Source organism: Grammomys surdaster, unplaced genomic scaffold, assembly GCF_004785775.1.
Source record: "Grammomys surdaster isolate TR1022 unplaced genomic scaffold, NIH_TR_1.0 239, whole genome shotgun sequence".
Lineage (NCBI taxonomy): Eukaryota > Metazoa > Chordata > Mammalia > Rodentia > Muridae > Grammomys > Grammomys surdaster.
In genome coordinates, this window is record NW_021604684.1 from 74,962 (window position 1) to 91,003 (window position 16,042).

At 33.9% G+C, this 16,042-nt stretch overlaps 1 protein-coding gene across 1 annotated transcript in view; it reads left to right on the plus strand.

Moving 5' to 3' along the window:
• Dcc (DCC netrin 1 receptor) overlaps positions 1 to 16,042 on the plus strand; it is a 189,181-nt gene that overhangs the window by 11,061 nt on the left and 162,078 nt on the right. The window contains exon 3 of the mRNA XM_028774187.1: positions 4,364 to 4,474. Coding sequence (XP_028630020.1) covers positions 4,364 to 4,474 — 111 coding nt within the window. The remainder of the gene's footprint in view (positions 1 to 4,363; positions 4,475 to 16,042) is intronic.

The window sequence follows — 16,042 nt, forward strand, 5'->3', positions numbered from 1 at the left end:
TATTCCTACTATATACAAATTTGGGAAGACACTATTCAGGCCAGTACAAATCTGTGTTATTTTTCCCTCAAGCACAATCATTTTAAATTGCATTCTTCAATAAAATGTACTCAAAGATAAATAATTCATCTCTAAATCTTTATTTCTCTGAACTGGGTAGGATAATAAGTACATCTAATCAGCATAGAGTAACCCCTCACTACTCCAGCTTATTACCCCACTACCCAATGGAAAGACAAGATAGGAATTAAATAGCTTATTATTCAGAATGGTTTATAACTGTTTGCCTATTTAAGGGATTGAAAGAATCTCAATTCAAAAATGTAGCTTTTATTCCCACCATTACATCTTTGTGGCCAAAATAAGTAAAATACATTTGGGAATTTAAACACAATACAATCAAAAAGATAAGTAACTGCATCTGCTATTAACCTCAAAAAATGTCATGCATGCTTCTTCTTGTGGTTTGAACTGAAGCAATAAAAACAGTCAGTAAAGCATATTTGAAAGAGCTTTTGCCTTTCTCTTCCATGTCCCATGGCTCATACTCAGGAACACCTGTTACTTTTCTAGACAGTTTGACATGTTTTCAAAAGCATTAATAAGCCAGCAAGTACTGCACACTTAAAGATTTAATGTGATTTATGCTATCCCATGTAACATATCTAGGAACTGATATTCTTATAGTTAGTAAGTAGAGTCATTGATTTTCAATATAAATCCACAATGTTCTAAAATGTGCAGGAGTTGACCCCATATTTTCAATGCCTGGGAAATACATAGATGTATTGATTTGGATGTGAGAAAATTGGAAATGCTTTAATGCTTTCTTTTCATATGGTATAATTGAAAGGTAGAGATGCATTTTTTTATTTACAAAGCTGAATTTGTTAGACAGGTGTTTTGGTTGTGTTCTATTTTTTTACTATGATAATGGGACATCTGTAATAACAAAGTAATTCATAGTTCTAACAAGGATGTCAAATTGCATGCATCAGTCCAGTGGGAACCCATAGAAACTGAATTTGAAAGTGATGTTTTTAGTTTTTAGTGATATTCTAGAAAGATTGTTTGACACTGGATTTAAGAGAGTCCTCATATTTCATGGCCTATATAGAATAACGGTAATGATAAACATGCACCAGTATTTTATGGGCTAGAAAGTGGGAACAGTATAGCAATTTTCTAACAAGGATAACATGAAAGCAATCATGCTGGTAAGATATACCATCTTTCCCCATATGGTGTATAAAATTAGACATCAAAGAGAGAAATTATAGTGGTTAAAGACTCCAAGTTTGAAGAGTAACACTAGTCAGGGATTCTCTGTTTTAATGATAAAATTTTTTGACTCACGATAGATATGTAATACTTTCTTTAGAATGATTTTATTCCTTAATGACTTTGGACTCAAACACAGACTCACAGACATACAGAAGGCTGAGCTGAGCTTCACAGTGCTTCCAAACATGGTAGAACTGACATGATGCATGATGTCCAAAATCTTCTTTTCTGTTTTTGTTTTTAACAGACGTAGAGAGATACAGTTTACAAAGAATGGTCTGAGATGATTATAATGCAACTGTATCTCTGAAGCAGAACTTGACATCCAAGTGTAGAAATTCTGTTTCAGAGAACTCCAAGGTCTGAACTTAAAACTTCTCCTGATGTGATTGCTTAAATAATATTTATAACTTAAGACTACATATGTACTGGAATACAATCCACAAGGTCTCCGTCTGGAAACATTTGATTAGTGTTCCAATCAGTGGAGATCATAGCCCACCCAGTTGGCACAGAATGCTAGTGATGACAGATGGCCTTTGAGAGCAATTATTGCACACAAAATTGATGCCATTGCTTGCTTATTCATTGTGACCAAAAGTGTAGCAAAATTTCTCCCTAACATGGGAAACTACATTCTTGGTAAATTTCAACTCAGTCTCAGAAAAGACCACTATCAAAGCCACTGCTTTCTGTAATTTGGGTAAACATGACTTCCTGGATCTCTTTCCTTATTCATCCTAAAATTTCTTCGGAAACCTCTGCAACACCTCTTCTTAACAATCAACAGTTTTGCTTATGAATGGGTAGCAAAGTGAAATGATTATAAGCTTTCTTGAGGGATGACAAAAGTCTCATGTTCCCAAAGGTCATTTTGTACTCATGATGGTGTCGAATGTTGTATTTCAATCTAATACTTCATTTGCTTTAATTATTATTGTGCTCATTCAGTGTTATTGGATTTGTCAGGGGGTGACTGTATGAAAATATTCGACGTGTCAAGCATTGTAGTATAGTTTATGGTAGAGAGTTAAAACATCAATGTTAGCAATAGCAAATCAACAGTAGCAATTTCAGGTACAGTCCTTCTCCGTTTTGTAAAACTAAAATCTTCTCTAGAAAGAAGATCTCTACCGAATGTTTGTGTGACTGAATTTAGCAAATAGATTTCTCCATATGTGAAAATTACATGTAAGCTTTAATGTATCTGTTCTTAAATATCATCTGATTGACACTATCCCCTATGAGTATGTATTTAGAAATGACCTTGCTACAAAGTATTCATCTTTTTGGTGAATATATACAATTATCACATAATATAAACATCATCCTACAGTAATCTATTTTACTTAATGTTTCATATGAAATAGTGATACTGTTTCGTATTATCAGAGAGAAAAATAGAAAACAAAATTAGACAGGATTCTAATTTCTATAAGAGACTTTCAACTATTTCAGATCTAAAACTAAACAATTTACATTGAGATTTCATTGTCTTAATAGTGACCCATGTTTTCTTAAGAAGTATTGACACATAGGAACTGGACAAAATATTGAGGTTCACTATGACATTTTCTTACGTGTGAAGAATGTATTTTATACATCTCTACTATTACAATTGGATTGCACTAACTAGGAGGTTAGTAAACAAGTGTAGGTAATTCTGAAAGCTGGGACCATAATACCAGAGTATGATGAGAGTCATCTCTTGAATGTCTATGAAAATGTAAACAAATTTCTAAAAAGAAAATTGGACCAAATTCATCATCCATATGAGGAACTAATTCCTGGAGTAACTAATCCTCTTGCCACAGGAACATTCATTCATGGATGATGGCAAATGTTTCATGATTTAATTTCATCTTAATGTCCCATCTCACTGTAAAAAAAAAATGATGATTAAAATTTAACATGAGTTTTTGGGAAAACAGTTAAAACAGGGCAAAAGATATTATTTGTTTTTTAAATGCCTTTGAGACTTGGAGAAAAGAATGGGTTTTTACATCCAAATCTTAAACTCATTAAATGATAGTTTCTGGGTCCACTCTAATTGTAATTTCTGTTCTTTCTAAAATAATCTTCAATGCCAGTACAGTGGATAATATAATGCACCCAAATAGTTATTGAGATGGACCAAAATTCTCTCTACTATGGGAACTGTAGTAAGATATACTGGAAGGGTAGCTATGAAATCACAGCCCACAGAATCAACTTACTGGGACACATTGGGTCATATAAAGAAAAGAGAGCCTGTAGGAGTCTGACCTAGATCCCAATCAGACATGTTATAGCTGAGTAGCTTGGTGTTTGTGTGGAGATCATAACAGTGGGATTGGGTTCTTCACTGACTCTTTTGGCTATTATTGAGACCCTTTTCCTCTTATTGACTGACCTTGTCCAGCCTTGATGTGATAGTGTCTTCATGCTCTTACTGTAGCTTGTTATGTCCTGTTTGGTTGATGTGTCTGGAAGTCCTGCTTTATTTTTTTCCTGAGGGGAGGCATATGGTGTGAAGTGGACTGGGAAAGAGTGAAGGTAGGGGGAGAAACTGGAGAGAGGAGAGGGAGAGGAAACTGTAGTCGGGATGTAATATATGAGAAGAATTTTAAAAGTAAAAGTATGTTTATTTTCTACTAAAATTCAATTGCTCTGGTTTCTTCTTCCTTGGCCTCCTGAAAACCTAATCACTGACCTTGAATGAATGATGGAACATAAATGTTTAAGTTGACTGTTTTTGATTTACAGGCAGAGCTCCTCAGAACAGTGAGGAAAATGACTCATGCTATTTTTGATTATTTCTTCATCATTCATATTTTATATTCTGCATTTACCCTGAGGTTGTTTTCAATGATACATTTCATAAACTGAAAAAAATGCACAGAAATTTAGAATTTATTTATAATTTCAGTTCCTGCTATGCTATTTCTCTCCTTGTAATTAAAGTAACAATACTTATCAAAACAATCAAAATAGTTAAATAACGACAATTATTGTCATAATTTTTCTAGAGCATTGAAAACCCAGCTGGAAATACTTACTGTTCAGTAACATTTTTTCTGGTGGAATTTTTTTTTCATAGGGTTGGAGAAAGGGAGTCAATACAGTTTCCAAGTGTCAGCTATGACTGTCAATGGCACTGGACCACCTTCCAACTGGTACACAGCAGAGACTCCAGAGAACGATTTAGATGGTAAGATTCCAGTTTTCTAGTTCCTAGTAATCTCAGCTTCAATGGTCCTATAAGAAATTTAATGAACTTGATTTCTAAAATATTATTTTACCTCTATCTTCAGATATACAATTATACAAAATACTATTCTGGAACAATTCACAATAATGCTTAAAGATAGTCTAGTAGCACTCACTGTGCATTCATTAATGGTTCTCGGTTGCATTTTGCGTAACTTGAATACTTTACTTGCTTCTACTAGCATTTATATTTATGTGTAATTGTAATTTAAGATATTGGAGTTTATATAAAATTTGTGTAACAGTAAATTAAGTATAAGCAGGAATCATAAAAGTCACGAGGTGAGAAATTGTTCTTGATATAAAAGTATCATAGCTGAATAAAAATCTTAAGAAAACTGAGTAAAAGGAATGAAAATAAAGTTCAAGTCATAAAATACATAGATGCCACATGTAATGTAGATTAAAATAGAAGGTAATAAGTAATGAAGATAGGAGGGAAGAAGAATAAAATCTGTATACTTAATATTAGGCATTCAAAACTAAGACCAAGCAAAACTGGATTAAAATTAAACTCCAGCTATGTATGGAAAATTTTATCATACAATAATGAGCTATGGAAAAGTTTTAGTTCTTAAGTTTGGACATAGAATTACTTGAGGAAAATTAAAAGATTAAAATATATGTACCTCTTTTCTTTACTCTTTTTTCCCTTCCCTTAGAGAATAAGATCATCTTATTCTATTTTAATATTTTCTCCTAGATCCTTGAACTCTTTTCTACTCTTTACTTATCTTTTCCATCTTTTCATTCTAAAATAAGCCATTGTTCTGTATATTGTACAGATTTGATTTAATGAAAACTATTGTAATGCCATATAAACAAGGTGCAGATATTTTTTCCACAATGGTGATAATCACAGCCATAGCCATGTGGTACTGTACCTACTGAATTAGTTCCTTTTCTCATTACCTTGACCTTGGCAGCCTAACTCAGGATGAGAGTGAGTTTGAGGCTACCATAGTTGACAGACAGAGACCAGCAAGAACCTACTTAAAGGAGAATGGACCTGTTCTCTCTTAAGTTCTAAGATTTTATAGAAATGTTAGCATGAGAGAAGGTGCAGAAAAACTGGTAACACTGCAACAGCAATCAGGCAGCAGAATGCAAGCAGGATGCAACTCAGGATCTACCCTTGTGATTCAACTCCTCCTACAAGGCTCTAAGAAATAAAACTTGTATAATCTCACCAAATAGCTGAGAATCAAACACACATGCACATGCACACACACAGAGCTTCTACACACATACATACACACAAAGTACTTCTACACACACAGAAAGAAATTACACACACACACACAAGACCTTCTAGGTGCCGTTTGAACTACAGACCAAAATATCCATTGAAAAATAGTTTACAAAACCATGCTCCATAACAATCGTGATGTGCTGTTCTGAGGATCAAATACTGTATAAGAACGACATAATATTTTCTTCATGTTCAGAGAGGAACAGAGACCTAAAAGGCTACATTGTAGATAACCATTAGTAAAGAATAAATCAGGTTCAATTTTCATAGAATCCCAAAAGTCAAAATTTATAGATGTATAAATGAGGAAAGAGAGTTTTACATTAAAACTGTAACTTGAAGCATGTCATTTTGATGACTGAGTATAAATACATCCTTTGGCAGGCTAGCTCAGGAGGAGAGTGAGCTTGAGGCTAGCTAGCATAGTCGACAGATGGAGACCATTTACCCAAAACAACACCACCAAAAATAAAACTAATACTGAAAGACTAATGATAATTTCCTATAAAGTGTGTATTAGTAATTGAGTATAAGGGACAGAGGGTGAACAAACGCAGGGTTTACTACAGCATAGTCAACATACTATTACAGTATTGAGTTTAAACAAAAATTAAGATTGAGACATATTAAGTTTGTACATAAGCTAGTTCTAACTGACAACACTAAGGTTTGACCAGAGTTTGAATATTTTGAAATTTTTAAATATTAATATTTTTCTTTAAATTGATAACTTATTTATACTAAAAGTATCATTAATTTTTAAAGTATTATAATTATAATTGCATTTTGAAAAGATTGAACTGAAGTACTAAAATGTACTTGCTGAACACTGGCATAGATTAGGCCAACACTAGAAGTTTGCAATAAATAACTGTAATAAAATATTGACTAGTGTTATTTAATTGTCACAAAATCCATTTTCACAGGGTTCATATTTCATTAATAGATTTGGGAATAGTTTATGTGTTCGTTTGTGTTAAGAGTACTTCTTTTATTTTCAGGAAAAACAATAAAGTGTCTGTTCTCAAAGGAGAGTATTTTATTCATCTAGACATGGTTAATAATACGTGTTTTTAAAAAACAAAGAAAAGAGCAGGGCTGATGAGATCGTGAACCATTAGACGGTATGCAGCTCTTACAGAGAATCTGTCTAAGCACCAACATTGGGTCACATACAGTCACCTATAATTCCAGCTCCAGAGGCATTCAACACTTCTGGCATTAATAGCACATCCAAATCAGTAGTACATAGTCACTCACATACATAAAAGCAGACACATCATTTAAATTAATAAAATTATGTTTTAGAAAAGAAAAAAAAGAATTATAAAGGAAAAATAAAGGACAAGAGGATATTACTTCCTATAGGAAAAATGTCTTGGATTAGGTAAAACATAGTCCATACTATAAAAATGTAAGGGGTAGCCATGTGGATATATCAGACAGCAGTCTTCTGCATGAATAAAATCTGATGTCCAAAAACTGGAGCTCCATTTGCAAAAAGATAAGAGAAATTGGGCTTATAATTATGAATGCTACCTTCTGTTATATTTCAAGAATTGTAGGTCATGAGCAGAGTTAATTTTTCTATTTTACATCAGGAATAATGTTCAAAGTTTTGTGCAATTCTTTCTAAATCCTCTCATCCACATTCATGAAGTAAATATTATTCATTTTAGTTCAAAGAAATATAACAACCTAAAATTAACTAAATTAAAGAGGTCAGCTAGGAACCCACAGCTTGCATTCAAGGTCTGTTTCAGTGAAGCCATGCCCAGTGCTCAGTACAAAGCCTCCACTGACCCCACAACTGTGGATGTAGGTAGAAATTTATGAGCTACGGTTATTCAAGGCGAACGACTCTAAGAAGTGAGATCATATCATTTACCCCAACCCAGAGGCCATATCTCTTACTGGAAGGAGTTAAAATAAATGGAGCAGAGGTACAAGAGGTCCTATAAAATACCCAGAATGGAAAGGCCTCTGCACTTGACTTATACGCTCTTTCTCTGACTGCGAGTGAATCAAATTTCAAGTGGATCCAATGTAGAAAATCACAGCTTCTTGGATGGAACACAACCTTTCCTCAATTACATGCTTCCTTTCATACTGCTACCTTCTCTGTTTAATCCAATTCATACCTCGAGTGTAGGCATTAATGTGAAAGTCGTTCTCATGAGCGCAGCCATATTAAAGCTTTCGCTTATTGAGTTTTTCACATTCTACCTTCAAGCTGGTCTCTCTTCTCCATGCTGTATTCTTGCTTACATTTGGCTTGCTTCACTACTTTTGCAAGCATTAGGAAACGTAATTAAGAACCTCTAGTGTGTTGAGTCATGGGGAGCACAACAAGAAATTGGTAAGAAAGGCTCTGCTGATGCATAGATAATCTTTGCACTGACTCGAAACTATTTCATTAAAGTGAATAGAACCAGAGACGGGTGTTTTGACAAGTATGATTAAACAAAAAAGCTGTCAAATATTAGTTTAAAGCATGTCTTTAGTATATCACTGCAACCATTAATGGTTCTGAAAAATTTTTACTCATTTATGTGAATGTTGCTCTTTTGTAAGGTTTAATTATTTTTATTTTCTGTGTATGAGAGTTTGCCATCATGCATTGTATATATGTGTGTTCCACATGCCTGGTACCTGTGGAGGCCATCAGAGGGCATCATGTGCCCTGCAAGAAGAGGTACAGGTATTTGTTGTACAATATGGGTATTGGGAACCCAAGCAGAGTCCTCTGAAAAATTACAAAATTCTTTTAACCACTAAGCTGTTTTTCCATCTCTGTGAAAGAGTACTTTTGCAGTCCTTTACCATAACACAGTTTAATATTTTTCCTTGTCTTCTACAAATTCATCTTGATTATTGGTGAAACAATTCTAGTTTTTAAAAAAATGATGTTAGAGAAAATGGTGTTTCTTGATCTAGGGATGTTACAAACATTGATATCAGATTGTTTTAGGCATCATGGAAACTAACAGTGTTTAGAAAATTTAGCTATAAGAAAGTAAGGCAAGCTTTACTTTCTCTGTGAAGTAGTGTTTCATTCACTGTAAGAAATTAGACATGTTGGTCTTAAAGGCTTCTCATTATATTGATCCATGATGATTCTTTCTAAATACCTAAATATAAATTTGAGCGGACTTCTTTCTGATTATCTTTTCATTGCATCATTCAAGTATAAATGTCTAACCCTTAATATAAATAATTGTATTAATAAATGGACCAACTTGATAGTCACCGCAACAGTACCCAGTATTAATTCAAACATACCCATATGCAAATACACCCACTCATGTTCACACATACATAATTTTATAAACATTTAAGTAAAGCATCATACATTATTTAAATATTTATCTCATTGTCACTAATTCATGTAAATGCTTAAATTATAAAATCACATAAAAATGACTTCTACTCCAGCTTTCAGAGCTGATGTTGGAAAGCTTTGAGTGAAAATCATTCAAAGGAGGAGGAGGAGGAGGAGGAAAGAGGAGGAGGAAGGAGGAGGAGGAGGGGAAGGGGGAGGGAGAGGGGGAGGAGGAGGAAAGAGGAGGAGGAAGGAGGAGGAGGAGGAGGAGGAGGAGGAGGAGGAGGAGGAGGAGGAGGAGGAGGAGGAGGAGGAGAAGAAGAAGAAGAAGAAGAAGAAGAAGAAGAAGAAGAAGAAGAAGAAGAAGAAGAAGAAGAAGAAACTAGAATTGCTTTGATCTTCCATAAATTCTGGATAAAGGAGAAACAGTCATTTTGAAAAACATGTAAAAGTCTGGTTTACACTGTGAAAGGAGTGGAAGAAACCTGGGCCATTAGCACTCTTGGCATACACCTGCTATGTAACCATCTCCATTCCCAAGTCTCCTAGTGACTCCCAGAGAGATACACTCCTGACCATGGCTCTGAGCCTTGAGTCCCCAAGCAGAGGCAGTGGCAATCACAGACTTTTCAGCCACCTCTCCTTTCTTTCTTGGACTCTGATGCTTTTCTTTCTTTCACTAGTTGACCTAATCTGTGAAAATGAGCAGTGACTTGGAGAGCTATTGTAATCCTCATGGATTGCCTTTTTAATTAGGATACTTTGTTAAAGTAATTATAAATCCAAACTGCACTGATTGTTCAAGGTTCCCTGGAAATCACATTGCTCTTACTGGCATCTGGGAAGTTCTGAAATATTTATTTTGAGCCTCAGATTTTCAGCTTAAGAAATCCAAGAACATTAGAATTCACCAAAGTTCTCTTCTGTGCATGTTTTATGTAAAGAGATGAGACAATTTGTTGATCAAATTCAGGAGGAAACCTCCAGAAAATTGAGTCTGGAGAGTGGTATACACCATCAGTGATCATGTGACTTATATTAATTGTTTCCCACAAAGTGTAATTGCCTGGTTAACAAAATAACAGCAGTTCAGAGACTCCTACAAGTATGGCAATGATACAGAAAAAAAGGAGGAGGGAGCTGGGACCTACTCTAACTTCCTGCCCTAAGGAAATAGGTAATTTTCTCTATAATCACGAAGGTAGATCCACTAGATGTTCGTTTCACTGGAGATAAGACAAACAAAGCAACTCAGTGCTTTGAAACAAGCAGAGTCTGTGACAATATCTGAGGGCATGGATAGAGAACAAGCATATATTCAAGCTTAGAAGAGACACTAGATATTAAAACTGTGGTATTTACTCAACAATAACTTTATGGACTGGAGTGATGGCTCAGGAGTTAAGACCATTGTCTGCTCCCTTAGAGGTCCTGAGTTCAATTCCCAGCAACCACATAGTGGCACAAAACCATCTATCCTAGAATCTGATGCATTCTTCTGGCACGAAGGTGTCCATGCAAGAGAGCATCTACATATACATAAAATAAATAAATATTTGTAAAATAATAATTTTTTAAAAATATCCGTTAGAAGAATTACTAAACAAGAAAATGTGGTTCATATTAAGTTGAAGTATTTGGAGAAAGCAAAGATCAGTAGAGAACATAGGAGTTGTGATGTTCTGTAGAAAGCTCATTTGCCAAAATCTGAGCAGCAATCCACTGAAACCCTGTACTTTTCATATTAGAAGATACTTTGTAGGTATGAGTAATGATGAATTCTGAGATGGGCAGTTTATCATACATCATTGTGGACCCTATTTAGTTACTAAAGTTCTTATATGGGAGAGGCAGGAATTCACAAGTGAGAAGGCATTCCAGAAAATGGAGATTGAAATAAAGCAATTTCACAAATTAAGGGAGGATAAACTTTTAGATGAAGCAACAGTTGACAGTGATTAATCTATAATGCAACTTATACTTCAAAGATTCAGGAACATTCTAGGAGAAGGAGCAGAAAGATTCTATATATAACAGGAAAGCTACACCCATGAACTCAACACTATAAGTATATCAGTAATTTAGTTAATCTGCTCTCATCCCTTCTGGCTGTGGCTGCTCAAGTTCCTCACTGCCCATCCAAATGCTCTGGATTCTGGAATGAAAGACACACACATTCAGCCTTCAATTTTAATATGCTTTCAACAGTGCAAAGGCTAGGCTACTTCCCAAACTTCCACATTGCTAATGCCTACCCTGATTCTTCTGAATTATTACTAAAGTCTATATTCCATCTTTGCTATTCTAAACCCAATTGGGTGGGTTAATGCTTGGGGCCACTCTTCCCTGGCTCTTACATGGCTGTACACTTCTCCAGCTCTCAAGCCTGATACTTCTACTTCCTCACCATGATAATTCTCTCCTTTCTTCTCTCAGACATTCCTTGCCCAGGAACCTCAAGTCCGTCCTCTGTCTTCCTGCATAGACATATGCTATAAAGTATAGGGATTTTTGAATTTGGATTAAAATTTTTTTTTGTATTATTCTATGGTTAGGTATGACCCCCAAAGACTTATGTGTTTGAGCAAGCCTATGGGGGTCAGAGAGTGGAAAGTGGTAGTTTGGATATGCTTGGCCCAGGGAGTAGCACTATTAGGAGAAGTGGCATTGGTGGAATAGGTGTGACCTTGGTGGATTAGGAGTGGCCTTGGTGGAGGAAGTGTGTCATTGTGGGCGTGGGCTTTAAGACCATCCTCCTAGCTGCCTGGAAGGAAGTTTTCTAGTGGCTTTCAGATGAAGATGTAGAACTCTCATCTCCTTCTATATCAGACTTGATGATAATGGACTGAACCTCTGAACCTGTAAGCCAGCCCCAATTAAATGTTGTCATTGAGTTACTTTGGTCAGCGTGTCTATTCATAGCAATGGAAACCCTAAGACAGATAGGGATCAGGAGCATGGAGTCATTCTTGTACTACATAATGATTTCAAGAAAGTCTTGAGCTAATGAAACTCTGTCCTAAAAATAAATGAATAAATAAAATGCATAAATAAATTTTAAATAGAAATGTTTGACAAGCATCAGACATAAACAGTACCCTTAAGCAAATATTGAGTTATTTGTGGACAAGCATCAAGATATATCATGGCCTATGAATATTCATGAGACTTCATACTGGTACTATAGTTAAATTAGAGTTGTAGATACAAAATATAAACAGATGAAATTCCTCATTTCACAAAGTATATCTCATCGAACAACTTAAATTCATATCCCCTAAATTTTATTTATACATAATATAAATTTGTAAGAGCATATATATTTGTATACTCATTATCAGGAATAATCATATGTGTGATTATATGTGCTACATTGCATCCTTCAAACTTAACATTGTTTTATTTTTTCAATAATTTAAAGACTATAAATTTACTTTACATCCTGATCATACTATAAATTCCACCAACTACTACCAGGTACTTCATAAATAACATTATGAATCAGAGCACTGTGAAGGACACCATATGAGTTTATTACTCTTGTCATTGGCCATGATCCTTTTTGTCTGTTCTGACATATTGAGAAAATGGAATCTTTTGTTCTAAAGTTTGTTCTAACATCTATCTTTATATTATTATGGCAGTGTGATTTAAAATATTAATATGTTCATTTCTCCTGTTTTCATAAGCTAAAATTGTTTATATAAATGGCAAAATAATATTCATAGAATTCAATACATCTTTCAGAACTAGAAAAATTACAGAAAATTATACAGAGAGTTTAGCCAACATGATTAAAATATGAATAAAATTAGAGAGTCACATTTATCTTTTAAGTCATAGAAAAGTATTACACTGATGCTATAAATAATTGGATTAAATTCTTAGATAATACTAAACATATGTGTTTATGTTTTTCTAAACTAATAATCCATAATACTATGATACCCACATGTCTGTAAGTAGAAAAACAATCTTGCAAAGAATATTGCCAAAGTTGTATTTGCTTGGTGGTATTATTTTAACTAAAACTTGTGTCATAACAATGTAAATGCATATAAGTAAGCAATTATAAGTTACTGTAAGGAGTGCGGTTTGCAACCAGAGCAAAAGCATATGTTCACTTTGGAAATAACCTTGGTTCATGTGGTACTCAATGGGTGAAGGAAAAATTCAAATGCTGTGTCAAGAAATGGAATTTTTCTCATGAACTTTGGTAGGAACCATTTATGATATTGAGTTGATCCTTGTCAAGTAGATTTAACAAAAACAGACCTCAGCTGCAGTAATAACAGAATGTAAGACCCAAGATTCTTACATTCTATAATTTAAGTGGAGATCATTTATTTTTTATACAAGGAATAGAGTAGACAAATCCAAGACTAATTTTTCCAACAAACTGAAAGTCAGCTTTAGTTCCTGGCCAAGTGGCTGCTCAAAATCTCAGTCCAACACTTTATAAATGAAAACAGAGATTATACAGATTTGGAAAAATATCTAAAATTCAGAGTACTTGAGTCCTGTTTGTAGCCACCACAGTCTTTTTCATTTTTTCATCAAATGTTTGATTCATCATGATATGATTTGGTGAAATGATTAATTATTCTGTAACAAAAAACACAAATACACACACAAGACAAAACACAAAAACATACAGACACATACATACATTCCAAAACAAACAAAAATAATAAACAAAAATAAAGCAAAAACAAACAAACAAACAAAAAGACCATAATTGTTAGTCATTAAGTTGAACTCTCCTCACATTATTATGTAATCAGGGGAGACTAACTTAACTTCTCCAAGACTTAAGCCTAGTCAATTATAAAGAAGCTATAAGACTTGAATGCATCTCAATAGTCTTAATGAGAATTGACTATAACATTAATGAAGTATTTGCCAGGTTTTGTTATTGTTTAACATATTTGACCCCAGCTTATGACTACAGTTCTTTTTAAGAGAATAAAAATATATTCCTACTGTTTCTTATGTTGCATTTATGAAGCATTTGCTTGCCTCTGATATAAATTAGGGAATATATCCAAACTCATTTAAAGCCCATCATCAACTTATATAATAACAGACAACATTTTCCTATATCTGCACCAATAAATGAAAAACAGAAAATTGTATAGCGGTCTTTTGTTTTTAAAATATTCATGTTAATAAGAATATAATCATCCTTTAAAACATTTACTGTTTCTGTGAGAAACTAAGTGCAAGAACTATGCAAAATTATAAAATAGTTAAAACATTTTATTTAAAATCTAAAGAGGCTGACAAAGACTACTACTATTTCAGGTACTAAAAAGATAGAGATTTCATTAGGAAATACATAACAACCTTTTAAAAAATAACATTTCATTTTCAAAAGTATTATTATTTTTAGAAGTATATGAATGCAAGTTTGGGAATTTTGAAAACAATACACTACCAACCATTGAATATAATTAGAAATTTTGATAAGTTAGTAGGCGTCTTTTATGTAAACACAGAAGCTTCTTTCCAACAAATGGCAATAATAGCATTAAATAATTATATTAATCATTAAAAAGAAGAAAACAAAAATCTAAAATATGATATGCACAGTAAAAATTAACAAACTTTAACAAGATATAGGTGACTGTGATCAATAAAAGCATTATATTTTAATAAAATGTAAACTGAGACATCAGAAAGTAGAATATATACATACATATATGTGTATAAATATGAAATTATGCATAGATAGATATATGGTAGATAGATAGATCAATGATGTATATATCAATTCCTTTATGAGTATGTGAGCACTATGTAAATTCTTCACAATTCAATGATTAATTTAGTACAATTCTAGTCACAGTACACTTTATATGAAAGAATAAATGTAAAAGAATTCCAAGAAAATTTCAAAAAGTATAATTAACATCTGTTATAAAATCTGATGAAAAATCCATAAAGTACTCTGTGGCAAGGAAATACATAATTAAATCAGAGTAACTTAGCGTAGAATGGAGAAACATTTTTCTCAATATTTGAAAAATAAAGATAAAATCCATCTAGTCCTCAGTCACAGGAAGCTTCACAGAGTGTTCCAGGGTCATGCCAGTATTTCTCATAGGTCAGGCAATATTTCCTGCTCTATATACTTGGCTTAATGTAGTTGATAAGGTGCTAGAATATAAAGTCAAAAAAGGTGACAAGATCATTTGCTGCAGAATTCAAAAATATAGAGGCAGTGGTCATCAATAAAACTTGCTACAGTTTCTTTCTTTCAGGATAGAAGGTTAAAGCCTAAATTAGCTGTGTGTTTACAGTTTAATGTTTCTGATTTTTTAAAAAACTAATTAGGCAAATGAGTTTCTATTTCAAAAATAAACATAACCAAAATCTAGTCATAATATTCTCTGTTTGAGTCTACAACTAGATACCTGTCTTAGAGTTTTATCACTATGATTAGACACCATGACCAAGGCAACTCATAAAGACAACATTTAATTGAGGCTGGTTTACAGATTCAGAGGTCCACTAAGCTGTCATCAAGGTGGAAGCATGACATCATTCAGGCATGCATGGTGCAAGAGCTGAGAGTTGTTTGAAGGCCACTAGGAGAAAACTGGCTTCCAGGCAGATAGGACAATGTTCTTTAAGCCCATGCCCATTGTGGCTCACCTACTCCAACAAGGCCATACCTCCTAACAATGCCACTTCTTGAGCCAAGCATATTCAAACCATCACAATACCACTCCTCAAATAGAAAGTCCCAGCCTGCTGCAGTCATCCTCACATCTAGTTCACTTTTGTCAATCTTCTTTCTGCAGCCATGACCTATGGTCCTACCATCTCCATCATGTCAGTTACATTCACACCAACACACTTCATGGTAGCCTGTCATCATCTGTCACCTGAACATTTTATCTATGATTTTGTTTCTGCTGTTTTGTTTTGTT